A 14997-nucleotide genomic window follows, 5' to 3' on the forward strand; every position below is an offset into this window, starting at 1 on the left:
GCTTCTCTGACCCTGCATCTTTCAACTGAAATGAGTTTATATCTTTGAAATAGCCCCAAGTGCAAAATTAGACAAAGTTAGTTTTCCTGCCTTGTTTACAAAACCTAAACAGCAAGACTAAGTTTTTCTAAAATTAAATTAAACTCTTTGAGGTTGTGGAAGCCAAAATAAGATAAAATTAATCTGAAGAAAATTCTTTGAACCTGCTCCAGGAATGTGGAGCCACCAGTTGTGTTTCAGCTTTTGAAAAGATGAGTATTGAGGTAAGCCAGGGCTTAATAGGTGATTGGTCTATATCCTGTGAGGCTGTGCCATAGCATCTCTGTTTTAACGATAGGACACCAGCTTAGAGAGGTCCTGCAGCTTTTCCAAAGTCATGGCAAGTTCAGGTGGCTTCTACCTACTGTCCCCATATGCTGTGACCAGCATTACAAAGGTCAACTGGAGTTGCAGCTTCTTTCCTGTGAATGACATATTTATCTTATTGAAGACATTATTGAAAGGAATAGAATTTCAGATTTGAAACAATATAGAAATCCTCTAATGTAATATTAGAAATGACAGAATATTGTAAAAGCAAACAGGAACAGCAATACAAATCATTTACATAGCACTTAGTGAAAAAACAACTTTTCTAATACAACCAGTTAGATTAGTCATTTCAGTCCCTCAAGCCACCCCTACCTTTACATCATGGGACAGATTTATGATCCCATGTCTGCCCACTAGTTCAGTATTTGTGATAGGGCAGCTGGAGAACATTGGGGAGGTAGAAAATGGAGATTCAATCTTAATATACATTGAGTCTCTGAAAGAATTAGGCTTTTGATTCAAATTTAGTGAAAGATAATCCATTTGAAGATTGACAGGACTTATCTGTGTATGGCACCACCGATGACCAAAAAAGTCATTTTTATTGTTTAAATTTATTTAGTCTGCAACTCTCAAGTATGACTATCTATGTTTGAAATTATTTCTGACACTGATGGTTGTTAGACACCAGGATGGGCTTTTTTTAAAAAAAAATATTTATTTTTTAGTTGTAGTTGGGCACAATACTTTTATTTTATTTATTGTTTGTGGTGCTGAGGATCAAACCCAGGGCCTCACACGTGCTAGGCGAGCACTCTACCACTGAGCCACAAACCCAGCCCCCAGGATGGGCCTTTGTCAGACTGTGGAATGTCTTACAGAATACAATTCTTGAAATTCTTACAAGTAATAGAAAAGCACCATCATTTGATGAAGAGTTCCAATTATATTGTTTTAAGCAAGTGATACTGTTTCTCCAAAATATCATCTGGGTGGGAGGAGGTTAGGGAGTTTGTGGTAGAGGGAGCCAATGATGGTTGATTAACTACTTTGGAGGTAACTGCTAATCCCATGTGCCCATAACTTCTTGTCTTCACACAAACCCCCAAGGTTGTTGGTGTGTCAAGTGATGAAATAAAGATTAGAAAGCCAGACTAAATCATGAATAGTTCATGCCGAGTAAAAGTATAAATTATTTACCAAAATACCATCCATATTTTTATTCACTCAGAAAATTCTTAGAGAACACCAGTTTTTTGTTTTATTTATTTATTTATTTATTTATTTATTTGTCATTTATGAACTAACTTTGTGGACCAGGGATGAGGTAAAATTAAATCTCTCTAAGTCACATGGACCGATGGGAAGAGTTTAATTTCAAGCCCATCCAAGTTGATTAGATTCAAAGCTATAAGCCATGATTCATGTACAGACACATGTATGTATAGACACATGTATGTGCATTTGAGTGTCTACACATAGGGTATGAACCATGTGGAATTACATTTGTGGGTGAAAACAGCATTCTTTTAAAAAATGAAATCAAATAATATTAAAAATACTAGCAAACATGAAATATAATGGATTACAATGTAAAATGTTTTTCTTATTTTAAATTTTCATTCAATAAAATTCAAAATCTTTAACATTGGTCTATATAATTCCTCCTCTAGAAAAACAGAGAGTAAAGCAAACACAAATAAAATACTGGGTTCACTTAAGGAGAAAATCCCCAAAGAGTTGTCATCTTAGATGATCTCTATGAGGGTATTATTAATAATAAGTCATGGAGAGTGCATAGTAATAATGCTATTGATTATGACAGCTTTAATAATATCGAAGCCTTGTTCTCTGATAGTTGTGTATTATGAACTCACAATTTCAGTTTCCATTATTGTTCTGGATTATTTACCAAAAAGTGCTCATTTGAAAGATTATATGTCACAGAAGTCAAAAGTTTCAGCTTTGTATATAGAAAGAACTTTGTAGGTTCCAGTCCCAGCTGAGTCTCTTATAAACTGCTGTGGTTTGAGCGTGTCCCCCAAGAGTCCATGTTGGAAACTTAATCCTCCAATTCATATGTAAATAATATTTGGAGGTAGGGCCTTTGGGAGGTAACTAAGATTAGGTGAGATCCTGAGAGTGGGGACCCCTGATGCATGGGTGACTTTAAAAGAAGGGTCACCTGAGCCAACACGCATGCTGTCTTACCATGAGATCCCGTGTGCTGTGTCTTAAATTAGCAAGAAAGTTCTCACCAGATACCAGCCCCAAGCTCTTGGACTTCCCAGTCTCTAGGACTATGAGCTAAATAATCCTCTATTCTTTGTAATTTCTCCATTCTGAGGTCTTCAGTGATAACAAACAAAAACAAACAAGATACAAACTGTGGGGGAAGGGAGGTCCTGGAAGTATTTGCTTATTTTCTATTTTAGGCAATGGGGGGAAAAAAAAGAAGAAGAGGAACAAGAAACTGAGTTGTCCCCGGTAATGTTTGTGAAGTGTGTATATTTAGAACAGGGCCTATTACATACTTAGCCCTCAAAAAAAATGGTATCCATTTGGTTTGGCTCCTGGACCTGGACCAAACAATGGAAATGCATTTAGGGCTTCTCAAAATCAGCTCAAGGGTCAGCCCACTAAAGGACGCCCAGGTTGCCTCTGGCTTATAGTGCTTTAACATTATAAGAAAATAACAAGCTCTTTAGCAAGTTCTTGTGAGCCGCTCAGGTTTTAAAAAGCCGTTTCTTCCATTTTGCAAAACAAAACATAACAAAAATCTTAGAACCCACTTAGATTAGGGTTTTAGGGTTTATTTATTTCACTTATTTCAAGTCAGAGTGAGTGCTCCTCAGATGACCCTCTAGTTGATGTTTGAGGACAGGCGGGTTAGAGTTAAGTGGGGGCCAGGATTGTTCCCATCATCCACTAGGGACAAGCAGCTTCTGTTCTCTTAGATATTGTTCCTATGTTTGTCAATGAGGAAATACAGAGGGGTTTGGTTAACTCCCTGAAGGTCCACAGGGTTTGGCGAGAAAAGGACAGAAAACTAAATCTAGGTGTGTGTTTGCACTGCGGATATACTTCTCCCTTTGGCTGCCACCCTGTAGATGGACTTGTGGCACTCTGACCCCAGATACCTAAACTATGCCAGGTTTTCAGCATTTTTTTTTTTTTTTAAATCTCTGCATTGTACACACTGAATTGGCCAATGGTGCTCGGAGCCATTTCCAGCCTTCCAGCATCATTATTTTACTAGTCCAGGCAGAATCCATACCTTTCAGAAGAGAAGCAATTTTTATATTAATTACACCACTTCTTTTAATCTCCAACAATATATACAAAATAATTAAAAGGGGCAGTTATAATTTACGATGAAGCTTAATTAGGGTAAAGAAACTAGCATTTCCTTTAACAGCATTCCAGCATCGTTCTTGCTTATACATCAGTTAGAAGAAAACCCAGTCTTCAAAAGTATGAATTGACAGACCTATTAACAAACCACTGATTACATACAAAAGATAAAAAATAAAAAGATAACAAAAGGATTCTCTATTATCCCTCCTGTAACAATTAAAATAGTATTGAATCGAATCCAATAATTCCTGTTCAGAATCTAACTTGCCAGAAATATGCATGGTGAGCCTTGCACTCGTGCGAGCTTAGTAGCCCTTTTATGAAACAGTGTAAAGTTCGTCAGCCTTTTCCAACCCTGGTTTTCTTAGAAGAGCTGCCTTTTTTTTTTTTTTTTTTTAAGGTACTAGGGATTGAACTTGGGGGCACTCAACCACTAAGCCTCATCCCCAGCCCTGTTTTGTATTTTATTTAGAGACAGGGTCTCACTGAGTTGCTTAGCGCCTCGCCATTACTGAGGCTGGCTTTGAACTCACAATCCTCCTGCCTCAGCCTCCTGAGCCACTGGGATTACAGGCATGTGCCAGCTAGGACTGACTTTTTAACTTTTCTCTCAATCTTCATGTGCTAGCAGAATATGGAGATGTCTTCTTGTTTGCCTCCACCTACCTAGCTGACCCAACCTTGCCCTCCTTTGTCAAGGAATTTGCAGTGGTCCCAAAATGCACTCTCTCTCTGCCCCATGAACTTGGTTTTTCTCAGTGCTTCTTCACAACTCAGTTGCACTGAAGGTCATGCTGTGGTACCAATATCTGATGACAATTTATTGTTTAATTTGCAAGCTAAATATAGGCAGTGGTTTACAGTATGGCCTTTGGCATCAAACAGACCTGGATTCAGAGCACAAATTGGCTTGTTACCAGCTATGTGATTTTCCACAAGCAGTTTAACTTGAGGAGAGTACAGACGCTCATGGAGTGGTTGGAAGGGTTGGATGAGAACAATGGTCTCATATTGGCAAAAGGCTTGGCACAGGCTTGGGATTGGCGGATTAAGTTCTTGATTGGGGTACTTTTTATTCCAAGATCATTAACATTTTAATGCCAGGGGATGAAAATGCCTTTATCTGAGGGAATGGGCATTTCTGGATGGGATGCCAGGCATGAGAATGAACTCATCTTGGAGTGGGGAGGGCCTGAGTCTCCCTATGTGTGACTGTCTGGTCCTCTGAATGTGGTGTTTGTGTTTATCAAGAGAGAAAGCTTTTGGGGAAGAACAATCTGTCTCAGGAACTTCATTAATAGTTAATAAAGGACCTCAATGACAGATGTAGTGCTTTCTAAGACTATATTTGGAATGAACCAAACATACCCAAAGGATCCAGTCTTTTTTTTTTTTTCACCATAGAACCAAATTTGCCAAAATGTAGAACCATTTGTTACCCAAAGTGTGGTCCCCCGATAAGCAGCAGTGGCCCTGCCTGGGAACTTGCTAGAAATACACATTCTTGGACATAATCCAGATCAACTGAATCAGAATCTTTAGGCTGGCTCAGACATCTGAATTTTACAAGTCTTCTAAGTGATCCCGATGTATCCCAACACTGAGAAGCATTGTTACAGAGTACTTGGTACACACAAGCCTGTCAACTCTGGGAATCCAGAAACACCCATTTTACTTTGGGGTCCTCCTAACAGGCCCTAGAGAATATGCATAGCTGTGCATTCCTGTACTCTAACCTACCAGGAGCACAGCCTTGGGTATGACTGAGAGATTTGGGTCCTATCTCAGGATGACATTAACAATGAGATCAATTTTATTCTTGCTTTATTAGACATACTCCTGTGTCTATGGTTTTGCTCTTTTTGATACTTCAGGTTGGGTGTGTACCTTAGGATTGTTCACTTGTGTGTAAATTACCAAGACTATTAGCCTTATTAGGAAGTATCTTCATCCCTCGCTCTCCTTTTTTTTTTTTTTTTGAATGAGAAAAAAGCATTAAAGAAAAATCAAGAATTCATTGAGATGTGGTAATAACAACATTGTAAGAGTTCATTTATTTCCCACTCTTCAATGTCCGCTCAGAAAACATTGTGATGGAGGCTAAATCAAGGACATAGGTATATAGCTAATGTCGATATATACTTCCAAATGCTTCCACGTGTCACTTTTCCAACTTCATACTTCCCTCTAACATTGATACAAGTTTTATGAAGATGTATTTTTCTGTACAGTGCAGATTAAAGCAGAACTTTAAAGAAGTGAGGTGAACAAAGGAAGGCCTGTGAGTGAAGAGAGCAATCATAACTTAAGGGTAGACTGGGTGACATGAAATCTGTCACATCAGTTATTGCCAGAGTTGATCTGGTGATCTTGTTGAGCAGACTGGTGTGTATAAGAACTACCTTCTTAAGTCATTTGGCATAATTGAAAAAAAAATTGTTGTAGTCAATAATAATTTTGCTTCATCATACTTTTTTTAGAAACACCTAAGTCAATTTCCTATTTATATTCTCCTTCACCAAATAGATATTGGTATTATGTTTACAAACCAGTATATTAAAAATGTAGTTTTTAATATTGCCTCATTACATTTTTAGGGAAATTTGATTCAAATTTTAATATGTTCACATTTATATGCTTTATAATTCTTTTCAAGTGGGGTGATTATTTTTTAACCTATAGTGACCCTTACGCAAGAGCAAGCCATTCACTCCAATCATGCTTCTTAGTTATGGGAAAGAATCTCATGAAGGACATTGAATGGTGACATTCAAAAATGATATATATATTTGGGGCTGGGATTGTGGCTCAGCGGTAGAGCGCTCACCTAGCATGGGCATCACCAGGGTTCAATTCTCAGCACCACATAAAAATAAAGGCATTGTGTTGTGTCCATCTACAAAAAAAAAAAAAAAAAAAAAGATTTTCTCTCTCTTTCTCAAAAAAAAAAAAATGATATATATCCATGTCCCAACTCCAAGAAGTTGCAAATAAAACCTCATTTTAGAAAAAGGTCTTTGCAGATATAATTAGTTAAGAAACTTAAGATGAGATCATCCAAAAATCCAATGACTGGAAGAGAAGAGAAGGAGGAATGCACACAGCGATGCAGAAGAGAACACCTTGTTGGCAGACTCTGACAGGCAGCACATCAAGGAGCATGAAGCCTTGCTGGCCACCATCAGAAGCTAGGGAGGCACACAGCAGATTATCCTTCAGGGATAGGAACCAACACTCCTGACACCTTTATTTTAAGCATCTGGCTTCCAGAACTAAGTGAGAATTCATTTCTGTTGTTTTAAGCCACCAGGTTTGTGGCTATTTGTAGTGGATGTTCTAGGAAACTAATAGAGCAGCAGGACCTTCTACTGGTTGCAACTATCAACATTTGCAAAATTGCGGCTTGAGAAACTTTCATGAGGAAATTAGTCAAGGACAGCTTACCACCAGGTTGCTGAGTTCCTATTCCTACCCCATAGGTCATAAACCCAGAAGTAAACAACACTTATTAAAGGATATGAGCACAGCTTCCAGAAACAGGAGACACAGCTCTTTGCATTCTGTTCCCTCAATGAACTGTCTGACTCTCTGCAGATACTAGAAATGAAGGGTAGAGAAGAACAGACGTTTCCCATTTTAGGCTTCAGAGAAGTATATGATGTTCATCTCTTGGTTATATTTTCTGTGTTTAGAACATCTGTGGATCCATTCACACATTCTTTAGTTCAACAAATTTATTGGGTGCGTCTTAAGCATATGATGTTACGCTCTGAGAAAACAGCAGTATTTAAGATCATTTCTTTGGCCTGTAAATTGCTAATGAGAAGTGCTGGTGAAAAATGGTAAACAAATAAATGAAGTACTGGCACATGCTGTGAAGGAAATAAACAAGGTAATAAAACCAGTAAAACATAGTCTTACCCGCCCTTTTGTTTTTGGCATTTAAAAAAAAGCATATTAAAGATATTTGTCTAATTGTCTTGTTCATTTATGTATTTACTGATTTATATTCTGGCTCCTTCTGGACTGAAAGAGCCACACTATTGGGGACGACATAGTCTTGTTTTCTTCTGTTCCTTCATCTGAGGACATCGCCTGGAAGCCAGGGGCTTGTCCTGAGCATTTGTTACAAATGTTGATTGATGAAGAGAGGGGATCTCTGCCTGATTGAGGGACCCAGTAAGGGTTTTGTTTTTGTTTTTATTACACTTGTTTCTGAAAATGTTTTTCCTTTTTCAGGTGACACATTTAAAATTTTTTTTATCATATTGGTTCTTCTTAGTTATACATGACAGTAGAATCCATTTTAATAAAATTATACAAGGATAGGATATATTTTATTCTAATTAGGACCCCATTCTTGTGGGTGGGCACCATGGTGGGGTTCGCTTAGGTATTTTCATATGTGTTCATAGGAAAATTATGTTAGATTTATTCCACTGTCTTTCCTATTCCTATCCCTACCTCCCTTCCTTTCCATTCCCCTTTCTCTAATCTACGAACTTTTCTTCCCTTTCTTCCCCTTGATTGTGGTTTAGCTTCCACATATCAGCAAAAGCATTTGACCTTTGTTTTTAGGGATTAGCCTATTTCCCTTAGCATGTTGTTCTCCAGATCCATCCATTTACCAGCAAATGTTGTAGTCATTCTTCAGTGACACATCCTTTATTGTAGAAAATTTTCAGTGAGAGAAGCTATGAAAAACTAAAGATCTATAATCCAACAAAGCTTGTGACATCTAGAAGACGTGTTTGACCTAAGCACTTTGGTTTGTCTTAGTTTCTAGATATGACATTTGTTTTTGTATTTATAGTTGACCTATAAACTGTTTTTTAAAATGCTGATTAAAAACTCAAACAAAATTGTAACACAATCTTTTAACCCAGTTATAAAAAATCCAGGAATTCAATTTCTTATTCAAATTCAGTGCTCTATTTCTCTCTTCATAATTTTAAGAGATTGTTGGCCAGCTGAAAGCACAGGTGTGCATTTAAAACCATCTCATATAAAGTCATAAATGCCTTAATCTAAATTTATAGAATATAAAATTGTTTTTCTTTGCTTTTTGTTTTCTCTTTTAGCTTTAAATATTTATTTTAAAGTCAGTAAGAAAATTTGAATATCCTAAGAGAAAAAAAATGTGCAAAGAATAGAACTGAAAACAGTTATACAAGTGAATACATTTTAAAAACAAAGAGAAAGAATAAAAAGAAATGCCAACAGCCAGAAACCAAATGAAAACTATTCAACCTCTTTAGCAATCAAGGAATTACCGAATAAAATAATAAGGAGGCAGGTTTTGCCTGTCAATTTAGAAAGATACGTGTAAGGACAGAAGAACTGTTATTGTGAACATTAACTGTTTCAACCTTTTCAGGAACAATTTGACAAAATCAATTAGTCCTAAAAATATATTGCTCTTTGGCCTATTACTTTCACTTCTGAGAATATATCTTCGCTTTTGTTATTTATTTATTTATTTATCTATCTATCTATCTATCAATCCAGGAGATTGAACCTAAGGTGCTCAACCTCTGAGTTACACCCCCAGACCCCGGGAATATATCTTAATAAAATATAATTAAGTACATATAAAATTTTAGCTGTAAAGATAATTAAATGAAATGGTATTTGAGATAGCAAAGTGCTATGTTATCTAATGACCAAGAAGAGCAAAATAAAGTTGTGCCACAAGATCTAATGTGATGGTACTTAGCCCTTAACAGTGATTTTTTTTTCTCCAATATTTTAATTTTTTTCTTATTAGTTATGCATGATAGTAGAATGTATTTTGTCATATTATACATATATGGAGTATAACTTCTCATTCTGGTTGTACATGATGTAGAATTACATTGGTCATGTAATCATATATGCACATAGAAAAGTATGTCTGATTCATTCTGCTATCTTTCCTATTTCCATCCTCCCTCCCATTTGTCTAATACAAAGTATTTCTATTCTACTCTACCCCCACTCCCGCCTTATTGTGAGTTAGCATCCGCATATCAGAGAAAACATTCGGTCTTTGGTGTTTTGGGATTGACTTATTTCACTTAGCATGATACTCTCCAGTTCCATCCATTTACTGGCAAATGCATAATTTCATTTCTCTTTATAGCTGGATAATATTCCATTGTGTATATATACCACACTTTTGTATCCATTCATCTGTTGAAGGGCCCCTAGGATGGTTCCATGGGTTAGCTATTGTGAATTGAGCTGCTATAAACATTGATGTGGCTCTATTACTGTAGTATGCTGAGTTTTAGTCCTTTGGGTATAAGCCAAGGAATAAAATAACTGAGTCAAATGGTGGTTCCATTTCAAGTTTTCTGACAAATTTCCATACTGCTGTCCTAGTGGTTGTACCAATGTATGAGTGCACCCATAATGTATGAGTGTACCTTTTTTCCTCACATCCTCACCAACATTTATTGTTGCTTGTATTCTTGATAATGGCCATTCTGACTAAAGTGAGATGAAATCTCAGTGTAGTCTTAATTTGCATTTCTCTAATTGCTAGAGATGCCTCAACAATACTTATACACCAGTTTAATAACATGGGAATATGCTAAAGATGTGCTAAGTAACAACAATGGCTACGAGTTAATTAAAAAATAATTGTAGAAATATTACATATTCTGAGAAAGGGAGAAAGAGAGGAAAGATAAAATGTACACAGATGTATTTAAAGGTGGTTATTGTGAATGAGTACATTGTAGTTGCTTTTAAGTGTTTTTGTTATTTGTTCATAGCTTCTGATTTTTTTATGATGAACACACATGCTTTTATAATTAGTTTGAGTACTTTGTTTAAAATGTAAAGATATAGCTGAGCACGGGGGCACATGCCTGTAATCCCAGCAGTTCTGGGGGCTGAGGCAGGAGGATTGCAAATTCAAAGCTAGCCTCAGTAACTTAACAAGACTGTCTCAAAATTAAAACAATTTAAAAAGGACTGGGGTATGTAGCTTAGTGGTAAAGTGTAAAGTGCCCCTGGGTTCAATCCTGAAGGAAGGAAGGAAGGAAGGAAGGAAGGAAGGAAGGAAGGAAGGAAGGAAGGAGGGAGGGAGGGAGGGAGGGAGGGAAGGAAGGAAGGAAGGAGTAAATAAATCTATGTAGTTTTTCTAGAGGTGATTAGGAATACGGCCAAATAACAGGAGTGAGCAGTTTACACAAGGAGACACTCAGTTGGCTAGCCTGTATGTGAGGACCTGCCTGGACCCATAAAAAGAAATTCAAATATAACATCAAGGGGATTCCACTATACATCCATCAGATTAGCTAAAGAAAGGGAAAGAGAATTATAAGTTAAATTGTGAGATTAGATTGGCCAATCTATTTTGGAGAGAGTCTGGAAGGTCATTCTGGAGAGCACAGTTGGTAGGTTTTTCTGAAGCTAACCATCAATTCAGTTTCCAGGAATAAGAACTTCTATTGCAGTGTTGTCTGCGAGAGAAGAGACTAGTGAAGGGTGCATCTCTGGAGAGAGGCGATAAATAAACCGTGCTGATGGTTGCCATGTTGTTCTTTGCAGCCATAGTTAGAAATAGTCTTGGGGCCTGCAATGTGGTTGGTTCTGAAGAGGGGTCCAAAGTGAGGGTTGTGACCTAAGATATAGGGTGCCTGGTTAAATTTGTGTTTTGATAAAAGCAGCCAGGGTTTTTTTAGGATATGTATGTCCCAAATATTTGCCAAACCTGGCAGCCTTAGCCATAGCATAACACAACTTATCAACAATCAAGTTACATATACAAGCAAGTCAACCTAACATGTTTCATAAGAATGCATATCAAGCACTTTGATAGCTTTTGTATTTATAGGGGAGGTTAATGGGGATGATTTCTTCTTCTTCTTCTTCTTTTTTTTTTTTTTTTTGGAACCAGGAATTGAACTCAGGGACACCACTGAGTCACATTTCACCCCTTTTTGGTAGTTTATTTAGAGACAGAGTCTCACTGAGTTGCTGAGTGCCTCACTTAGCTGCTGAGGCTAGTTTTGAACTCGCAATGCTCCTGCCTCAGCCTCCTGAGCCACTGGGATTTACAGGCATGTTCCACTGCACCCGGCAGGATGATTTCTCTACATAAGTAAAGAGATTTCTTTCTTTATATAAGTAAAGAAATACAGTAAGAGAAAGCCTTGACTGGTCAGCCGTTGATTGTGAACTGGGTATTAGAAACTCAACTCTCTCTATATCTGAGCCCAGAAGGTATTTTCCCTTGGACTGGGGATGCAGCTCAATTGTAGTCTTTGTGCTTAGCATGTATGAGGCCCTGGGTTTGATCCTGTGTATCAAAAAAACAAACAAATAAAAAACAAGTTTTGAACATTCAACTTTTCTGCAATTTCTTTGCTAAAGTAACAGTACCTAACTGATATACAGAATATTCTGTTTTAAAAAATATTTCTATGGAATACTCTGGCATTTCTAGCAAATTTAAGTGGTAGGAAAGAATACAGGCAGAATCAGGAGAGAAAAACACCTAAATAATTTAAACCTAGTAAAAAATGAAACTGATAAATCAGATAAGGGCATTGCTTCACTTAGATTTTCTCTTTTAATAGAGAAGCATGCTTATGTTCTTATTTACATGGGTAAATATTAACCAAAGAATACCAGTAAGCACCTATCCTTAACTGTTGCCATAGAGATGGCCAGAAAAATCGACAAACTTTAAATTTCCCCATTGGAAAACACATACCACCAAGTAATTTTTACTCTTTTGAAAACTTTTTCTTTTTTACTCGTACAGCTGATTACAAAGAGAGCTTCAATACGATTGGCAACATTGAAGAGATCGCCTATAATGCTGTTTCCTTTACCTGGGATGTGAACGAAGAGGCGAAGGTGAGTGAATTCATAGAGTTGGTTCATCCTTCATGCTTTTCAATTCACATGCCCGCCCTCAGCACAAGATTCTTTTTCTAAATGCTGTACAGGTAGCTTCCTATTAACTTGAGCCAGAAAAAAAGGAAATGAACCTATTGTCTTTTTCTCCAAGGTCTCACATTTTCAGTTATATACTGCTCAGTGCTGATTTTGGGATGAGGGAAGATGAGGGGGTTTGTCACTGCTCTGTGGCCTCCCATAGGTGGTGATGAGTCAAGCTGACATCCCTCCCAGGTCCTTCAGGCCACACGCTCCATCTGAGAACTTGGAGCTAAGGAAGATAGTCCAGAAAACCTTTCCTCCCTGCACTGCAAAACCCTCAAACCCCATCTCAGGCTTTTCCATGCAACCTCCCAAGGCAGGGCAGGGCCCAGAGCTAATGTCTTTGGCTGGGAAAGGGAGGGGTGCAGGAAGCAGGACGGCAGGGCTGTGAGCTTCACAACTGGGTAATGCCCCCACCATGAATTTGAACCACTTCTTTTGCTGGCTGTTTGGCCTTTGTCTGTTCCTCTGGGGACCAGTGTGGTTAAGAAGCCCAAGGGTAACACCTTGGCAGCCAGAGGTACACCAAGGACAGATGCCCACCATTGCCTATTGTGGACAAGAGAGCAAACATATGGAAGTTTGCTTTCGAGCCCCAAGTCTCTGATTTTAGGAGATCTCCAAACAGTTCTGCCAAGCCCACTCTTCTCTCTGAGTGTCTTAGCTTCTGATCCTTTATCCTTATTTTGTACTTAAGGGAAGGTTCCGGATGAAATCTAAGCGTGTTTTCTGCTTCAATTCTGTACCACCCAGGTGAGTGTTAGAAGACTTTGTCTTCAAACTCACGAGAAGGTCAATGTCAACAACTCCTGTGAATGCCGTATTGTCCTCGGGCAGGGGCAGGCTGGGTGAGAAAGGAAACTGGCTGGGAGTTTGCAGCAATGCTTCCAGAGGAAGATGAATTGCTCAGTGTCCCATGTCACTCATGAGGAAAACAATGTAGTTGAAATTGGCTTTAGGCTCAAGAAAGGTGACCCAAATGGGCACATAGTGACAGAATGTCAGCATAGCCTTGAGAATCTTCCAGGGGATCAGGGCTTCCCAGGGAAGGAAGCAGACCTTGCACGGACAAGATCAGGTGCCACCCTGAAGTGCAAGGAGAGTGGGTATGTGAGGCCCGTGGCCCCTGCACTGGAAGTTCCCGTGTGCTTTCTGCACTGCACTAACATCCTTGGCTGCCTGTGCACCATTTTTCCTGCCCCTCCCAATCCCAAGAACTCCACCTCTGGCCTTGTGCAGGTCTGTCTGCACCCTCTCTGGCTCCTGTCCAACCCCTACTCACTGCAACAGTGCCTGCCCTTTCTCTTTGTGCCCATTCTCTTGGAAGCTGGATGATGGGACTGGACAACCAGGGGCAGTCTTTGTGATGGCACACCTCCAGAAGGGACTAGAATCCTTAGCAAGTCAATTGAAATTCTCTGGGCCTCCATTCCTGAATTCGAAACAATATAGACATTTGCAAATGTCTCTGTTGTACCAAGCATCATGCTGAGGGCACAATGCGGGGTGATCCAGTGCTCTGGGGAGGGAGGCAAGGGAACCACACTGTCTGACGGTGTGAGCCAGGGAAGCAGGGCCATCTCAGGGTCACTGGGAAGACAATGTGATCATGTCACTGCAAGTACTTATCAGTGTTAGAGCAAGCTATAAATAGGAGCTCTAATCATCACTGTAATTTTCATGATCATGCAATCTGTGATAAGCAGTGCTAGTAGGTGAATGTGTTAAGTGTTATGTGTCAGTAGGGACCTTTTAAAGAAAATGCCCAATTTGGAAGGGACAGTTCTGAGGTAGAACAGTGAGATAGTTGATTTGGGCCCAAGTTGACCTTTCAGTCCAGTTCACTCCATACCACTCATTGGCCATGTGCAGGAGCTCTTTCTTGTCTAAATGTGTGTTTACACATGTGTGTACACAAATATACATGTGCATGTTGGTGTGCCTATTGTGTTGTTCCAGATGGTCAAGTTTAAGTTTACGTATGCTTTGATAAATGACGTTGAAGGATATTTTATAATGCTCACTGTAGCAAAATTTGTTTTATTTCTTTAATGTCTATTTTAAGTGATTATTGTTTGGTGGTTGTGATTGTATTAGGTCTGGGTTAATCAATAAGTAATAAAAAATAGTTCCTGTTGGTTTTCTCCAAACTACGGAAGGGCCTTTAAAGAAAGCTGTGATAGTTAAATCTACTTTATAAGAGAGGCTGCAGAGCCTAGGGCACTTCTTTAAGATATTATTGATTTTATAATAAACAGGCTGGAAAAAAAAATAGGATGGTGATTCAAAAAAAGGGTTTTTGAACAGAGGCAGCAAAAGGTGTCATCCAGGCACAGTGACACGTGCTATAATATCAGCTACTCAGGAGACTGCGTGAGGCTGGAGTATCAT

The 14997-nt window shown here is 38.6% G+C and overlaps 1 protein-coding gene across 2 annotated transcripts in view; it reads left to right on the forward strand.

The window, feature by feature from the left end:
- The window catches only part of Grhl2 (grainyhead like transcription factor 2), a 103042-nt gene that overhangs the window by 34038 nt on the left and 54007 nt on the right, over window positions 1-14997 (forward strand). For both annotated transcript variants that reach the window (XM_076836030.1, XM_076836029.1), the window contains exon 7: window positions 12428-12522. In XM_076836030.1, the coding sequence (XP_076692145.1) occupies window positions 12428-12522 (95 nt within the window). The remainder of the gene's footprint in view (window positions 1-12427; window positions 12523-14997) is intronic.

The sequence above is a fragment of the Callospermophilus lateralis genome, chromosome 16 (genome assembly GCF_048772815.1).
Source record: "Callospermophilus lateralis isolate mCalLat2 chromosome 16, mCalLat2.hap1, whole genome shotgun sequence".
NCBI classification, from domain to species: domain Eukaryota; kingdom Metazoa; phylum Chordata; class Mammalia; order Rodentia; family Sciuridae; genus Callospermophilus; species Callospermophilus lateralis.